The following is a 15550-nucleotide window of genomic DNA, read 5'->3' as shown; positions in this document are numbered from 1 at the left end:
CGGAATATTTTAATATATTATTTTCCAATGTACATTATTGAGCTTGTTTATTTCGTTTATTATACATACAGATGTAGACAATCACTGAATATTCATTATTGCAAGTAATCTATGCTAGTAAGAATGACAAAACTATATAATAGTATTCTGTTAAGTTGATTAATTGCGATGATGATAATGTTTCCCTCCTATATTCAGGTTCAGAACTTCCTTTGACCAGCCAGGAATATCCTCACCAGAACCACCAACAGGTCTTTCTAAGACCACATTCTCCAATCCTAGCGCATCACTTAACCAGGAATGGTTGACCATTCCACCAGCATCAGCTCTTAATTCGGGTTGCAACGTCAACATTGGCTGTAAAAAGTCAGCAATTTCAACTGCATCAGCTAGTGAAAACTTATATTTTTCCATAAGGACGTCCTTTAAACTCCAAGGTTTTAATTTTTGAATTCTATGTAGTTCTCCTCTTGAGTTAAAGAAATCTCTAGTGTAATAACCTTCTTTTAACATGGCTCTTGGGAATGGTCCAACAAGTTCGATTATTTGAGCGATGTGATCATCATCTTTAGTATAGGTTTTTCCGTCTCTTGGATCAAATAAATAATCACCTGTTAACAATTCAAAAATGAGACATGCAAATGACCATAAATCTGCCAGTGAGCCCCAATGATAACCTAATAATACTTCAGGAGAGCGGTACTGCCTTGTCTGAATTTCATCAGTGAAATGATGGCTTGTCCAACAAGCATTACCTAAATCTGCAATTTTTACTGAAATAAGTTCATCTTCGTTGATGATCAATGAATTTTCATTACTTTCAGTTTGTTGCATACTTGAATCAAAGCCTGATGGAATCTGCAATGGATCGGTTGTTGTGTTACTACGCCCAGCATTTGAAATTGACATCGATGATAATGAACTATTCAACGTGTCTTGATTATCATAATTGGGGATATTAGTATTTGAAGATGCCATAGCAATTTGAGATGATGCTGTTTGATTAATTAAAGTAGGTTGAGCACCCTCAAAAAATGTTTTCAGTGGTGTGTTGGCAGTTGAACTAGAACGTGCATAAACATTTGAGAAAGACTTATTGAACGTGCTCAACGGAGATGGTAAAGGCTGCGATCCAGTAATCAAGGTTTGTCTTCTTGATCTTCTACCGTTTCTTCCTAAAGAAGGTGAGTTGGTTGTAGGTTTTGTAGAAGCGGCTGTACTAGTTGACGGTTGAGCTTGTGCATTCTCTTGAAATGATGTATCAGGAGTAGCATTTAAGCTATTGTCTGACTTATACTTTGATTTTTGTAACTTCTTTTGTTTTTTTGCTTCGTTTGTTTCAACTTCAACCATTTTAACAATCTGTTCAACATCACCAATCTCTATAAGGACGTTCTCAGGCTTCAAATCAGTATGAATAACACCACATTTTCTATGCAAAAAATCCAAGGCCGACAATAGTTGCTTAGCTATTTGTTTGACAAACACAACAGGTATTCCACGATGCTTATAACGTCTAATCAAGCCTAATAAGTTTTCTCCTAGAACTTCAAATACCATAACAACGTGAACTCCATTAGGACCTTTGTGTGTGAACGTATCCAACAATTGAATGGCATGCTCGTGACCTGGATGATGAATATCAGAGGTGGTGATTTTATCTAATAATTTAATTTCATCTATGGCAGTTTCAGTGTAGTGTTTTGCACTCCTGACAATTTTCATAGCCACATGACAATGCTTATCATTATCTTTAGCAAGCCACACAGTAGAGAAATGGCCCCACCCCAATTTACGCACTAAGGTGTACTTATTGCTTTTATAATTCTCTCCAATGTAACAGGTATGATAACCTCCTGGGACATAATCCTTGAGATCTTCCTCATTTTCAGGGTGAACAGGCTCATCATCTTCATCATCATCCTCTTCGTCATCATCATGTTTATCGTCGTGATTCTCGGCGTGTTCACGTTGGCCCGAGTTTTCGTTTTTACCAGCCTCCAAAAAGTCAGTTTTCAATGGCGATAATTCCGGCTTGAATGATTTAACAACAGGCGAAGTAGTAGCACTTGTGGAACCATTATGTTGGATTAAGTTAGGGAGTAATGAAGCTGGCTGCAAGTTTTCATTACCGAAGTCATGGTTATTATTATTGTTATTATTATTATTATCGTTATAATTCTGATTACCTGTAGTAGAATCTGCCTTTTGAATAGCAATGGATAAGTTTGATTTGTGGGAACCAGGATAGTTAGTCATTAAATTCGATCTATTTTAAAATTAAATGAAAATAGTATACTGGTCTTCGTGATGGGATTTGTTATTTGAATTTGTTTATATTGCAGTTGAATATGGATGCGTTTATAATACAGTGAAAATAAAAATAATTATAATTAGTACAATAAATGATCGGAATTGGAAATCGCTATGTTTCACCTATTATAGCGTTCTTAATAATGGAATCTTAACTAGCTTTATAATTAGTTTTATTAATAAAAATCGATGTCGTACTTCACTGTTTGAGAGTTCATTAAATTTTCCGAGATAATTTTTTTGTGTCATTGTCTACTATGGCTGTTTCAAAAACGTCAGTATAATAATGTATCAATATATCAATATTAGTTTATTCGTTAAAATTGAGAGATGAAGAGTGTAAACAATAATAAAAAGATGTATATATTAATAAGTTATATTGTTCATAGGCTTGATATTTTATATTTATATTTTTGTAGTAGTATTCATTGCCAAATTATAAATAAATCTAATTATCCATTTCAACGTCACCATCTTCATTCTTCTTTTCGGTGTCCTTAGATGCTTGTCTAGCAGCAGCTAACTTTTCGGCCATGGCAGAAGCTTGAGCTTGCTCATGCTTTTGTCTAATAGCTTGTTTTCTTTCTTCTTCCTTAGCTAAGTAACGGCCTCTGATGACGTTACCAATAGAAGCTAATTCTTCGTATTTGGCAATGTATTTAGCCTTACTTGAATCGAAACCGTCTTCGTACAACCAGTCTTCAGCCTTCATCAACATACCGGTTAATTTTTCCTTTTCTTCATCACTGGCGAAGTCTTTATATTGTTCGTCCAATTTGCCTCTTAATTCGTAGATGTATTCTTCTAAGGCGTTCTTTTTGTCTTCAGTATCAGCAACTAACTTATCTTCCATGATCAAGGAGTGTTCCTTTTCGTAGGCGGCTTGTCTGGCTTCTTCTGATAAGGCGGAGGAGAAACAAACAATTTCCAAATCGTTCTTCTTGACTAATTTCTTAACTTCACGGTATTCTGGTTCAGCTTCTTCATCTTCTTCTTCACCTTCCTTTGTTTCCTTTTCGATCAATTCCTTGACCAATTTTTCTTCAACAGTGTGTGCAGATTCGATGGTGTAGAAGCCGGATGGATCGTTTCTCAACTTCAATTTACAAGCAATAGAGCTTTCACCATCAGATGGGACAACACCCTTCAATTGCCATTTAGCAATAAGAGGTTTAGTACCAGCTGGTAATTCATTCTTGTTAGTGTATCTAGCTTCAACACCGAAATCACCCTTTCTATATAAGGTAATGATTTTAGTAGATGGGAAAAGACCACCTCTTGGGAAAACTTCCAAGTTGTCTTCATCTTCATCTTCCTTGTCCCAGAAGTAAGAAACTGAGTAAGGGTTGAAGTCTTCGAATTTGAATGGTCTGACTCTTAAAGTTGGGGAGTGAGTAGCACAGATGAAAGCATTACCTCTGACAATAGCTTCATCTTGGTTTAAGGTAAATGATAATGGCTTACCGAAAATTTCAGCCAACTTAGCCTTTAAGGATGGAACTCTAGTACAACCACCAACAACTTCAATGGAGTCGATATCATCGGTAGATAAGCCAGCATCTTTTAATGCGGTTTCAATTGGGATGTGAACTCTTTCTAATAATGGCTTGACGAATTCTTCTAAGTCTTCACGGGTTAAAGATGATGAAACATCAACGTCATTCATAACCGATTCAATGTTGAAAGGAGCTTGGGTGTTAGCAGACAAAACCTTCTTCAATTTTTCAGAAGCAGTTAAAACTCTGTAGTAAGCCTTTGGGTTTTCTCTGACATCAATCTTGTATTTACCCTTGAATTCTTCGGCAAAGTGGTTAGCAATTTGGTGGTCGAAATCTCTACCACCAAAGTGCTTATCGTAACCAGAACCTAAGATCTTTAATTCACCCTTCTTAACAGCAGCAATGGCAACTTGGAGGGATGAATGACCAATGTCAACAAAAGCAACCTTCTTTGGTTCATCTTCTGGCAAGTCGTTGGCCTTGAAAACACCGTAACCGACGGCAGCAGCAGTGGTTTCGTTAACAATTCTGACTGGGTTTAAACCAGCAATTCTACATGCATCAGAAGCAGCACGACGTTGCTTTTCGGTGTACCAGACTGGAACCGAAAGACAAATGTCAACAATATTACCCTTAGTTTCCTTGACAGTGATATCCTTTATCTTGTTGATGTACATAGCAGACAATTGAGTGGTAGTGAATTCTTGTTGTTCACCTAAAAATCTGACCTTGGCCGAAATTCCACCATCTTTGTTCTCGACTAATGGACAGCTGAAGTATTTCTTTTCAATTTCAAAATCTGGATCATTGTAGTCTAAACCGAGAATTCTCTTCAAGTTATCAACGGAATTCTTTAAGTTAGAGGCTTGTTGATTCTTAGCAGATTCACCAATAAATCTGTTTTTCATACCAAATCCAATTAATGATGGAGTAGTACGGTTAGAAACCTCATTGACTATAATGTCAATACCTCTGTTTCTTGCACAGGCGATAACGGTATTCTCGTTACCTAAATCAACACCGAATGGAGTAGACATCTTTCAATATATTATTATTATATAATTTATTCTATTTAATAATAAAGTCTCAATAAACTTATTCTTTACTATAGATAAATCCTTTATTGACGGCAATCAAATTTTCTTTATATGAAAATTTCGGCCAAAAAAAAAAAAACCGGAGGTCGTGCGGGTAACGCCCATCGAATTCGAATCTTCGAGAAGTTACTAGTGTATTCGAGTTTTCAATTTTGTTCGGTATGCCAAGGTTCATGACAAAAGTATGATTCAGTACTAAAAAGCAATACGGCATGTAGTCGTCATTGTGCACCAACAACATAAAAATGTGCACCTTATACGCTTTGCTCTAGGATAGTTATGAAAGTCATCCAACCTGGACTTTCAACCAATTGTAGATAGTCCGTTTGGTCCTTATTTCTGACGTAGGATAACACCAATTTTAACTCATCATGAGATAATATACCAGTTTTGGCGATGTAGGTGAGGAAATGGAAATCGAAGAGTTGGGAACCATCGCCAGGATCGGCATTCAAGTAGTTGTAGGCGGATTTCAAGTCCTGGAGGTCGCCCATGAAGTCTCTGTTCTCGATTGGGAAATTTTCTCTGAACATTGGAGAAGGGTCCAACGGGAACGAGTCCAGAAGCGATACTAATAAAAACTCGACGGGAAATGCGGGCTTGGCGTTTGTTTTGACCTCGAGGCCATATTCGTTGATCTTCAGGTAGAATACATCGGGGACGTATCTCTTGCCCTCGCTGTCGTTGATGTAGAGCATGGATGGCTGCGTGGACCCTGTAATGATGTCGGCCTTAATTAGGGCCTCGGCGCTGTTGGACACCTGGTATGATCTCGGCTCGATCTCGCCATTCATACCACCCGATATGACGCACGTCACGAATTTAGAGGAGAACCTACCTGAGTTAGAGTGCTTGGTGATGTTTGGGTTAGAAACCTGGTATTTGGCAGCCATAATGACTTCCAAACATGACAAAAAGTAGCTATTTTTGTGTCTCTTGCACAATACGGTCCCATTTTTGGCACCAGAGTCGGTTAAGTCGGTAAAAGTCATACCTACTTTATAGAGACCAAGTGAGGCAGCTATTTCATCTACCTGCCGTTCGTTTTCCCAGGGAAGTAAGGTTAATCCATCCAACTCTCCCGATTGTGGTGGTTCGTATATGGCCTCTACCACTGCTTTAATTCCTAACGGAACCTTGTCAAACTGTTCGTATCTTCCATACAAAATACCAAATCTCTGCACACCAGTTGTTCTCCACGAATCAATGAATTTATTCAAGATGGTTGAGTCTGCATACTCAACATGATCCACCATACGAAATTGTTGCTGCTGCAATGTGATCACAGGCGGCTGACATTTAGAACAAATACCCTTAGGATATGGTGCATGCGATCCGCTCGGACAATTCAAGTTGATATTATAATTTGGCTCCTCCAAAGGTGCCATATATGACGTAGCATTATTTCTATTATTTTTCAGCTCGTTGATTTCATTTAAATGAGCATGATACGACATATGCTTGAATCCTTTCTCTTTCCTGTAATCTTTATCCCACGGTGGCAACGGAGAACAGTATTCACACATCCCCTTATCCCCATGGCGACATAAATCTGACCTTGGTCTCATGATCATACCTTCTTCTTTATCAAGCAAGCCATCAACGGGTAACTGGTCCACTTTGAGAGGACCTGGCCCCTTATTTATTGGAATCGAAATATCATTCATATTAATTGACACATTTGCACCATTGGTAGTTTTAGCTGTGGTCAAGGGAGCCGAAGACTCTGTCTTTGGGGGTTCACCAGTAGATTCGTAAGTAACAAATAGCAAATCACCGTTTTTAAACCCCAAATCATTTACGCTTCTACCACACAAGCTATTTGCCTGCTCTCCCTTCGAATTGGGCTTATCACTAATATAGATCGATTGTATATCATTCGTGCTAAGTTTGCCTACTAATTCTTCCAATACCAACAAAAAGTCGCTACCTGCATCGACATTGATTCTAAACATGCCATCTCTGGTTCTGAATCGAATAATCTGTGAATGTTAGTACAATTGCTTGAAATACTATCTTTAAGACTGAATTACTTACCATTTTATAAAATTGCCACTGATCCAACTATACGTATCGTTACTCAAATCTACTGATAATATCTATATTAAATAGAAGTTCTCTTATGATCTCAAAATATCTCGTTTTTGCAAATTCAACCGATATAATTGATCTGTTTGACACTTGCTTGAATTTACTATTCATGCTGATCTTTGGTTTACAGATGAAATTTAGTGGAGTTCGTGTGCAAATCATATTTGAGATAGTGAACCTACAAGTACACATTTACATAGTCATTGCATTGCAATATATTGCTTTATATAAGCATAATAACTTGAAACTGCTCCAATATAGCTGTAACGTACTAACAGGTATGCATACCTACCCAGAACCTATTTACATTTGCTTACAGGTAAACTTTAGGAAGTTTAAAAGGCAAATGGCACTACGGTTTAATATAATTAAACTACATACATTTAACCTTAGCAATGAACTTGGTTCTTACATTTATTCAATGTGTTCATATGTGAATGTCAATATATTGCCATTCAAAATGTATTAGAAACAAAATAAGTACTGAATAGTAAGTAGTGCACAAAACCCCTACAGTATATATACCGCGAAAAATCTCTTTTGTTCGTACTATCCTTCTGGATAGTACATTTGTCAATTTTAACAATACAGAGAAGATTAGCATTGTCCTTGCATAAAGATGACACGCTTTACAAAGAGATTTAACCATTTTTTTTGCAATATATTGTAGAAGACTCTCACTACTACTCTTGTCTACAAGCTAGTGACAATCGTGGGCTATTAAGGGTAATACATTGCAATTCAGTATTCTTTAGCTTGAACAGGCGAATAAGAAAAGATCGCAGGTTCAATTCCGGTCTGCGTTGACAGAAAAAAAAATAATCTTATCGTGTATCTACGTACATTGAGTTCAAAATTCAATCATAAGACGTATTTTCCTTACAGCATACAACATGTTAATATGAAACAGCTGCTATTTCCGGAAGAAGGCTCTGGTGCTTCATCGACTACGGATTTATTTGGTTCGAATGATATACCGACGCCGGTAATAAATTCACTTGGTGGAAACTTACACCAGGTAAATGATAGCCAAATTAATAAACTAATCAATTTGAAGTTTAATGGCCAACCAGTGTCATTAATTAGACAGCTTTCGTATGACTTGGCACTAAAGGAACTGGAATTGATTCTACTTCGAAAGGAAAAGTTTCAAAGAGAACAAGAATTACTAAAGATGTGCAATGAGTACGGCAATTTGAGTAGCTTGGAAATAGATCAGAAACTAAATTCGTTAAAAGTAGATGAGAATGTTGATAAAGTACTACTGGGTCTTATTAAACATGCGATAAATGAAGATATGAAGAGCGAAATACCGCACGATTCTATTGAAAGCGAAATAATTGAAGATGAAGCTACCAATAAATTTGGTCCGGTTTCTACAACGCCAACTAGACCGGCCGGATGGATTAGTGATTGGTTCAAAGAACCATACAAGCGTCATTCATCTTCAAGCTTGACGTTGGATAAAGAAACAATGAAAACGAGAGACTCTAGATTGAGCTATTCATATTTGGACTCGTCACTGTCATCGATTCCAGCCACTGAAAATACTTCAGATACCAGAATACCAGTAGAGTTAGACACAATAAATAAAATGGATATTCCCAAGACTCCAGATATATCCATTAATGCCAGCGTTGATAAATATGGGTTCTTTAATGACATGAATGAATTTGCCGATAAAAGTACATTGGAAAGCTCAGTAGGCAAGGAGCCTGAATCTCTGTCAGACGAAAGAATTGTCAATAATGAATCCAAATTTAGCATAACCGAGACGAATCCTTTAGAAGTTAAGGGGACCACCAATGTTCGACTGGTTAAACCTAGTATAGACAAATTGAAAGAAATCGGACAGTTACATGATGCAAAGAATAAGCAGTTTGAATTTTCATGGGATCAATTCATCAAAGATCTGATTAAGGTATACTACAAATATGCAGATCTTAATGTGCAACCTCAGGACATCAATTATCATGCAGCTATCTCGGGGCATGAAATATTTGGTGCCCAGGGGCTCAATCTTATCAAACTCGACAAATCACAATCGAAATTTGGATCAAACTCCAATGCTCCTCATGAAATAGGAAGCCTTAAGACTCTCCGTAAATTGGTAAGTGAGAATGGTATTCCCCTCAAATACAGATGTAATCTCTGGCTCGAATTGTCGGGTGCGAAAAATCTTCGGGTACCAGGAGAGTTGCACAACCTCATTAAGGGAGCCAAAACCACAACCAGCGACGCTGTCAAATCCAATATCCATCAGATTGATCTTGATTTGCATAGAACGCTACCTTCAAATATCTATTTCAACGACTTGGTCAACAGCCAGCCCGGGCCCAACTTTTACAAATTACAGAACGTTCTCTACGCATTCGTGGCCTACAACTCCGATATTGGATACTGCCAGGGTATGAATAAGATTGTTGGAAACCTCTTGCTTGGAGAAAATAAACTAACAGAAGAGGACATTTTCTGGATATTTACGGCGTTTGTGGAGGACATATTACCCAAATACAATGGGTATAACTTCTTCAGCATACATTCGCTTCCAGTTATTCGAGTGGACCAGAAAATCATGCGCCTTCACTACTTCCCTCGTCTATTACCCAAGTTAAATGCCCATTTCTCCACATTGAACCTCCAGATTGAATACATCACCTTGAATTGGTGGCTCCTGTTGTTCACTGACGGTTTGCCGTTGGAAATATGGTTTAAGCTCTTTGACAACTTCTTGGTGACCAACGTTGAAATCACCCTAATCACCTTATCGCTCTCATTGTTCAAGATATTCGAAAAGTACTTACTTGCGTCGCAATCGTGTAACGACATTTATCTCGTCATGAAGAACTTTTCTACCCTCAAGCCGTCCAAGATCAAAATTAAGTACCACGAACTCATGGCCGTTAACACTACATTTGAAAGGAAAATCACTAGAGAGGACCTTCACACCCTCCGAAAACTATATAAAGACTAATGCATACACCTATAACCACACAGTGTTCTCTCTACCTCGTAGCCACACCTTAATTTTTTTTGCGTGAGTCTTCTCTTGCATCGCTACTATCCAATCGTTCTTCCGCAGTATTTTTCTTCCTACTGTAGTGGGGGAAGGGATACTTGAATTTACACTTCCATCGTTGGCACCATTTGCCATTTTTCAACATCGACTCGTAAACAAGATCAATGAACATATTGCGTATTACGCGAGTGTTTTTTGTATGGCATGTTTGAGGTATACCAACGTTCCTGAACGGCTATCACCATAAGTGGCGATTATGGGTTCGTGGACCAAAATATTCACCTGATCTACAAATATTCGTCCATTTAAAATTACCATACTACCAGTGTACTACATACTGTACTATCTAACCTATTATATCGTTGTAGCTTGAAATTCGGAACTCGCTACATAACTTACAAGTTCAGCCGGACAATTTAAGCACGGTCCGAAACAATAGAAAAAATATCTGCAATGACAGCGCATTGGGATATAGATAGATATAGTATTATTTTTATACTCGAGAAATTCCCCAACTGAAAATAGTAGAAAACAGTCCCCATGTGTACCAGAGTACTGTGAATTTGACAGAAAATGGTTTCTGTCCTATTTAGTTTGTGCTTTGCGCCGAAAGAATTGATCATTTATGGACATAATCAGATTTAGACTACGCAGGTCGCACTTCTATGATCTTACTATTAATAGCCAAAGTTCACGTATATAGTTTAAATAGAGTGTTTAGTTCGTGTATTATTGCAATTCGATGTAGAGTGAATGACCAATTGGCAGGGATGTCTAGATGGTAGCGATACTATAATTAGGCGTAGTAGAAAGGCTTAAGTAGATGTAACATATGAGACACAAGGTGTATAAAAGTGCGGCAATTTAAAAAAAAACCACTTCTTTAACAATTTGTATTATTCTTTTTCTTCAATTATTTACAATTTATGGGCATGATAAGAACTCCTGCTATTAGGGTAGCGGCCATAGGTATAGCACTATTGGTGTTATATATGCTTTCCGTGTTTTTAAGGCCTCAGGTTGTTTATGTAGATAAGGATACTAATGAAATCGTGAAGGACTTCCAGGGCAGCGATATGGGCGGCGCTATCAACGCTGTGGTGGATCCACCAAGAAAAGTGCAAGATCCGATTAAAAATAACGATAAGGAACATGAACAGGCGCATATCCAGATCGAGGAAGCAGAAATCAACGAAGCTACTGACCAAGTGGTGAGTGACTCGAGCGCAAGCCATGATCAGGTTGCCGGTGTAAATGATGTATATCCCGGTGAACGGGTCAAAGCGACGTTTGTAACGTTGGCCAGAAACAAAGAATTGTACGACTTAATCAAGTCGGTGAGGCGAGTGGAGGATCGGTTCAACCGTAAATTCAACTACGATTGGGTATTTTTGAACGACGAGCCATTCACCGACGAATTCAAGAAATTGACCACCTCAATTGTATCAGGAAAAACCAAATATGGGTTGATCCCCAAGGAACATTGGTCATACCCCGATTGGATCGACAAGGAAAAGGCAGCGGAATCGAGGAACGCCATGAAGGCTGCCGGTATCATTTACGGTGACTCAGAATCGTACAGACACATGTGTCGATTTGAGTCGGGATTCTTCTGGCAAAATCCGTTGTTAGACGAGTACGATTGGTATTGGAGAGTCGAGCCTGGCATCCAAATACACTGCGACTTGGACTACGATCTTTTCAAATACATGGAGGACAATAACAAGGTGTACGGATTCACGATTTCGATCTACGAGTTTGAAAAGACGATTTCGTCGTTGTGGGGCCACGTCAAGGACTTCATCAAGAAAAACCCCCAATACTTGGCCGAAGACAACCTCATGGACTTCATTTCCGACAACAAGGGGGAAACGTATAATTTGTGCCACTTCTGGTCCAACTTCGAGGTGGCCTCGTTGAAATTCTGGCGTTCGCAGGCATACAGAGAATTTTTCGACTACTTGGACAAAACTGGGGGCTTTTTCTACGAGAGATGGGGCGACGCCCCAATCCATTCGATTGCTGCGGCCCTTTTCCTTTCCAAGGATCAGGTCCACTACTTCGAAGACGTTGGCTACAACCACGGTGTATACACTCAGTGTCCGCTTAATTCTCAATTCAGGTACGATCACAAGTGTCACTGTGACCCCAAATCTGACTTCACATTCAGAGGCTACTCATGCGGTAACAAGTACTACGACGTTATGAAGAAAGAAAAGCCACAGGAATGGGTGAACTATACCTAGATCCATATTTATATGCATCATATATAGACCTACTGTTGGTCTACAATGATTCTCTTACAATCCACTAGACCCTTTATTCTGCATCCGACATTGTAGCTCTTATCCATATATATAATACACAATTATTTGATCGAGCACCCATCAATATTATTTTTCAGTACATCATGGCGTGTTGTTCGGCAAGTAAGGCCTGTGTTTCCTGTCTGTAACCATTCGCTTAGAGATATGTTCAGAACTGCCTTGATTAGTACGAAAAAATATTTTTGGTGTAAGAAAATTGTGAACACGTACAATAACCTGTAAACGCGGTTGTAAGGTTTATTAAATAAAACTTCGGTGATATTAATGGAATTTGTTGAATTTTCTTACGAATTTATTAGATTTCATTTGATCATTTTCAATTTGAACAATATTTAATTATCGAAGATGGGGTCTTCTAGGTCAAATGCCCGTATTATAAGATTTGCAGTGTTTGCTCTTATTTTGATTGGATGTGGGTTTATCCTTTCAAGAGGCTCATACTACAATGCTGACGCTAACCCAGGTACAAACTTGCAAGCCAAGCCAGCTAGTGATGGAAGTATTAGTCGTGAAGGTGATGTGAGTGGTGGTAATGGAGGCGGAAATGTGCAAGCGGAATTGCAGATGCCAAATCAAAATGTGCCAGCAGCAGCCAAGCCAAAGGCAGAGGGAGGAGCTAACAAAAAGGACAAGGTTAAGGCTACGTTTGTGTCGCTTGCTAGAAATTCTGACTTGAATTCGTTGCTTGGATCGATCAGACAGATCGAAGATCGTTTCAATCACAAGTTTAACTACGACTGGGTTTTCTTGAACGATCAGCCATTTTCTGACGAATTCAAGGAGGTCACCAGTGCTGTTGTTTCCGGTACCACCAAGTATGGTTTAATTCCAGAGGAACAGTGGTCTTTCCCATCATGGATCGACCAAGAAAAGGCTGCGTTAACCAGAGAACAAATGAAGGAAAAGGGAATCATTTACGGTGATTCGAAGTCGTACAGACACATGTGTCGTTACGAATCTGGGTTTTTCTGGAGACACGAGTTGATGATGGACTACGACTACTACTGGAGAGTCGAGCCAGATGTAAAGATCTACTGTGACATCGACTATGACGTGTTCAAGTGGATGAGCGACAACAACAAGGCTTATGGTTTCACCATCTCATTGCCTGAATATAAGGAAACCATCCCAACTTTGTGGGACGTCACCAAGAAATTCATCAAGGAAAACCCACAACACGTCGCCAAGGACAACTTGATGGAATGGATTTCCAACGACAACGGTGAAACATACAACGGATGTCACTTCTGGTCTAACTTTGAAATCGCCAGCTTGAAGTTGTGGAGATCCGAAGCATACACCGCATACTTCGACACCTTGGACAAGAATGGAGGTTTCTTCTACGAGAGATGGGGTGATGCGCCAATCCATTCGATCGCCGCAGCCTTGTTCTTGCAAAAAGACCAAGTCCACTTCTTTGACGACGTTGGATACTACCACGTTCCATTCCATAACTGTCCGGTCTCCAAGGAAACCAGATTGAAGAACAAATGTGTGTGTAATCCTGATGAGGATTTCACCTGGAAGGGTTACTCGTGTACTGCTAAATTCTACACGATCAAGAACCTTCAAAGACCTAAGGGATGGGAAAACTTCACCTAGTCAAATTTAGTTCTACTTTCCCTGTACCCTATGCATCCTACGTCTGCGTACTCTGTATTTATGTATGTCGTACATGTATATGTACATACTTTAAATTTGTTTGAGCTTTTACTGTTTTTTTTCCGGTTTGTTTTGTATTTCATAGGAACGCAATGTGTTCCGACACTGCTTCTATATATCTAGCACATATATACGTCTTATTAGTCTCTAGCACAATAAATTGAAGCCTGGAACAGTTCTGAAACAAGTTAGACAAAAAACGCGGTATATACAGGAGATTAAGGGTGAAACATACACTTCTAATACATATCGATCTCGTCGTGTCTTATATGATCTTCTTATCTTAGACTTAATCGCCATAGTACTTGTAGGTATATCGGTAGTAATTGTGAGCAGAGGAAATACAGATATACCAATATGTCCCAAAGTCGAATAGGAGTTGCTCCCAAATTAAGTCTTGGAAAGAATGATAAACCCAGACCTACCTCATTGGAGTTAAGTGATGATAAAAATTCAGACCTTGCTTTACGAATCGTGAGTCCAGGATTGCCCGCATTGAATGAAGAGATGAAGTCTACGATTAAGCTTTCCCAAAAAATTGAACAGCAACAAAAAAATCTCATTGCAGCAAGACACTCCAATAGTGGTAGTGCAAGCATTGAGAGCGGTAACAATATGGCGGTAAACGATAGTGAAACGGTTGTGGTGAGTGAATCAAGCAGCACATTGCCAGATGAAATGGACAAGTTGTCGACACCAACCAGTATTAAGAGATTGAAGAGAGGGAATATTCCTACTCCGTTGAAGATGAACATTGGGCCGTCAGCCAACCCTACGATCCAGTCGGCACCCATAAGGCAAAATAGGGTTCCTATGGCATCCAGAGGGTATCCCAAGAGATATGTGCCCTATCAGATCCAGGTGCAGCATCAGAATGCCCATCCGTATGCCCAGGCGCCAAATAGAAGATACCGGTACATGCTTCCACAACCGGTCGCGTACACTGGATATCCTGGGAGAATGCAGGGCATGCAGAGGGTCAGAATGACTCCCTATACTAGCACGGCCCGTTATTTTCCCCTCCACCACCCGAGAGGTGTTGCTAGCTTTGGAATGGCCCATCCCACGGCCGTGTACCACAAACAACCCAAGAATGCCAATACAGTGACCGATGTCTACCACGGGGACTACACGAAAGCGGCCCCATTGCACTCACAGCCATTATCATCCCAACGCGAAGTATTTGATACGTCTGATAGGGATGGTGACGACGAAGTGGACGACGATAGAATGCCAGTGTCAGAAGACGAAATTAAAGAAATGCAAGAGAAGTACAACAACGATGTCGAAAGTACGGCTATCGATATCGACGATGAACAGAACTCTGCATTCGCAAAGGACGAAGCCAAGGAACAAGTTTTCGGCTCCATTAATATCATGAACGAGAGCGTATTCAATTTCAAGATCTTTAACCAGAACCTTTCATCCCCTGATGCGGCCTCTGACTACAAGGACGATTTATCCAGGGATAAGGAAAAGTTCTTGAAGATATGCGAGACAAGCTGGGACGAGTTTGTCAGCAGTAGAATGTAATTAGGTATA

The 15550-nt window shown here is 39.3% G+C and overlaps 8 protein-coding genes and 1 non-coding gene across 9 annotated transcripts; 6 read left to right on the top strand and 3 right to left on the bottom strand. All coding sequences in view use genetic code 12, as the record gives it.

Annotated features, from left to right (window-relative positions):
• Nucleotides 1-159: 159 nt before the first annotated feature.
• Nucleotides 160-2259, bottom strand: DEHA2D15862g (DEHA2D15862p; the record flags this gene model as incomplete). The annotated part of the gene is made up of 1 exon (XM_459173.1): nucleotides 160-2259. The coding sequence occupies one exon, from the start codon at nucleotides 2257-2259 to the stop codon at nucleotides 160-162; it is 2100 nt and encodes a 699-aa protein (XP_459173.2).
• Nucleotides 2260-2761: 502 nt separating this feature from the next.
• DEHA2D15840g (DEHA2D15840p) lies at nucleotides 2762-4849 on the bottom strand (the record flags this gene model as incomplete). Its single annotated transcript, XM_459172.1, has 1 exon — nucleotides 2762-4849. The coding sequence occupies one exon, from the start codon at nucleotides 4847-4849 to the stop codon at nucleotides 2762-2764; it is 2088 nt and encodes a 695-aa protein (XP_459172.1).
• A 314-nt stretch (nucleotides 4850-5163) lies between these two features.
• On the bottom strand, nucleotides 5164-6949 carry DEHA2D15818g (DEHA2D15818p; the record flags this gene model as incomplete). The annotated part of the gene is made up of 2 exons (XM_459171.2): nucleotides 5164-6891; nucleotides 6947-6949. The coding sequence occupies 2 exons, from the start codon at nucleotides 6947-6949 to the stop codon at nucleotides 5164-5166; spliced, it is 1731 nt and encodes a 576-aa protein (XP_459171.2).
• Nucleotides 6950-7031: 82 nt separating this feature from the next.
• On the top strand, nucleotides 7032-7469 carry DEHA2D15796g (DEHA2D15796p; the record flags this gene model as incomplete). The annotated part of the gene is made up of 1 exon (XM_459170.1): nucleotides 7032-7469. One exon carries the CDS (start codon nucleotides 7032-7034, stop codon nucleotides 7467-7469), a length of 438 nt encoding a protein of 145 aa, XP_459170.2.
• A 105-nt stretch (nucleotides 7470-7574) lies between these two features.
• SNR6 lies at nucleotides 7575-7694 on the top strand. The gene has a single exon (XR_003013367.1). It is a non-coding gene; the product is annotated as a U6 RNA (small nuclear RNA).
• Nucleotides 7695-7901: 207 nt separating this feature from the next.
• Nucleotides 7902-9974, top strand: DEHA2D15752g (DEHA2D15752p; the record flags this gene model as incomplete). Its single annotated transcript, XM_459169.1, has 1 exon — nucleotides 7902-9974. The coding sequence occupies one exon, from the start codon at nucleotides 7902-7904 to the stop codon at nucleotides 9972-9974; it is 2073 nt and encodes a 690-aa protein (XP_459169.2).
• Nucleotides 9975-10945: 971 nt separating this feature from the next.
• Nucleotides 10946-12265, top strand: DEHA2D15730g (DEHA2D15730p; the record flags this gene model as incomplete). Its single annotated transcript, XM_459168.1, has 1 exon — nucleotides 10946-12265. One exon carries the CDS (start codon nucleotides 10946-10948, stop codon nucleotides 12263-12265), a length of 1320 nt encoding a protein of 439 aa, XP_459168.1.
• A 426-nt stretch (nucleotides 12266-12691) lies between these two features.
• Nucleotides 12692-13948, top strand: DEHA2D15708g (DEHA2D15708p; the record flags this gene model as incomplete). Its single annotated transcript, XM_459167.1, has 1 exon — nucleotides 12692-13948. The coding sequence occupies one exon, from the start codon at nucleotides 12692-12694 to the stop codon at nucleotides 13946-13948; it is 1257 nt and encodes a 418-aa protein (XP_459167.1).
• Nucleotides 13949-14365: 417 nt separating this feature from the next.
• On the top strand, nucleotides 14366-15541 carry DEHA2D15686g (DEHA2D15686p; the record flags this gene model as incomplete). The annotated part of the gene is made up of 1 exon (XM_459166.1): nucleotides 14366-15541. One exon carries the CDS (start codon nucleotides 14366-14368, stop codon nucleotides 15539-15541), a length of 1176 nt encoding a protein of 391 aa, XP_459166.1.
• Between the last annotated feature and the right edge of the window lie 9 nt (nucleotides 15542-15550).

The sequence above is a fragment of the Debaryomyces hansenii genome, assembly GCF_000006445.2.
Source record: "Debaryomyces hansenii CBS767 chromosome A complete sequence".
NCBI lineage: Eukaryota > Fungi > Ascomycota > Pichiomycetes > Serinales > Debaryomycetaceae > Debaryomyces > Debaryomyces hansenii.
The sequence above is the reverse complement of the archived record's forward strand: the minus strand, read 5'-3'. Positions and strand labels throughout refer to the sequence as shown.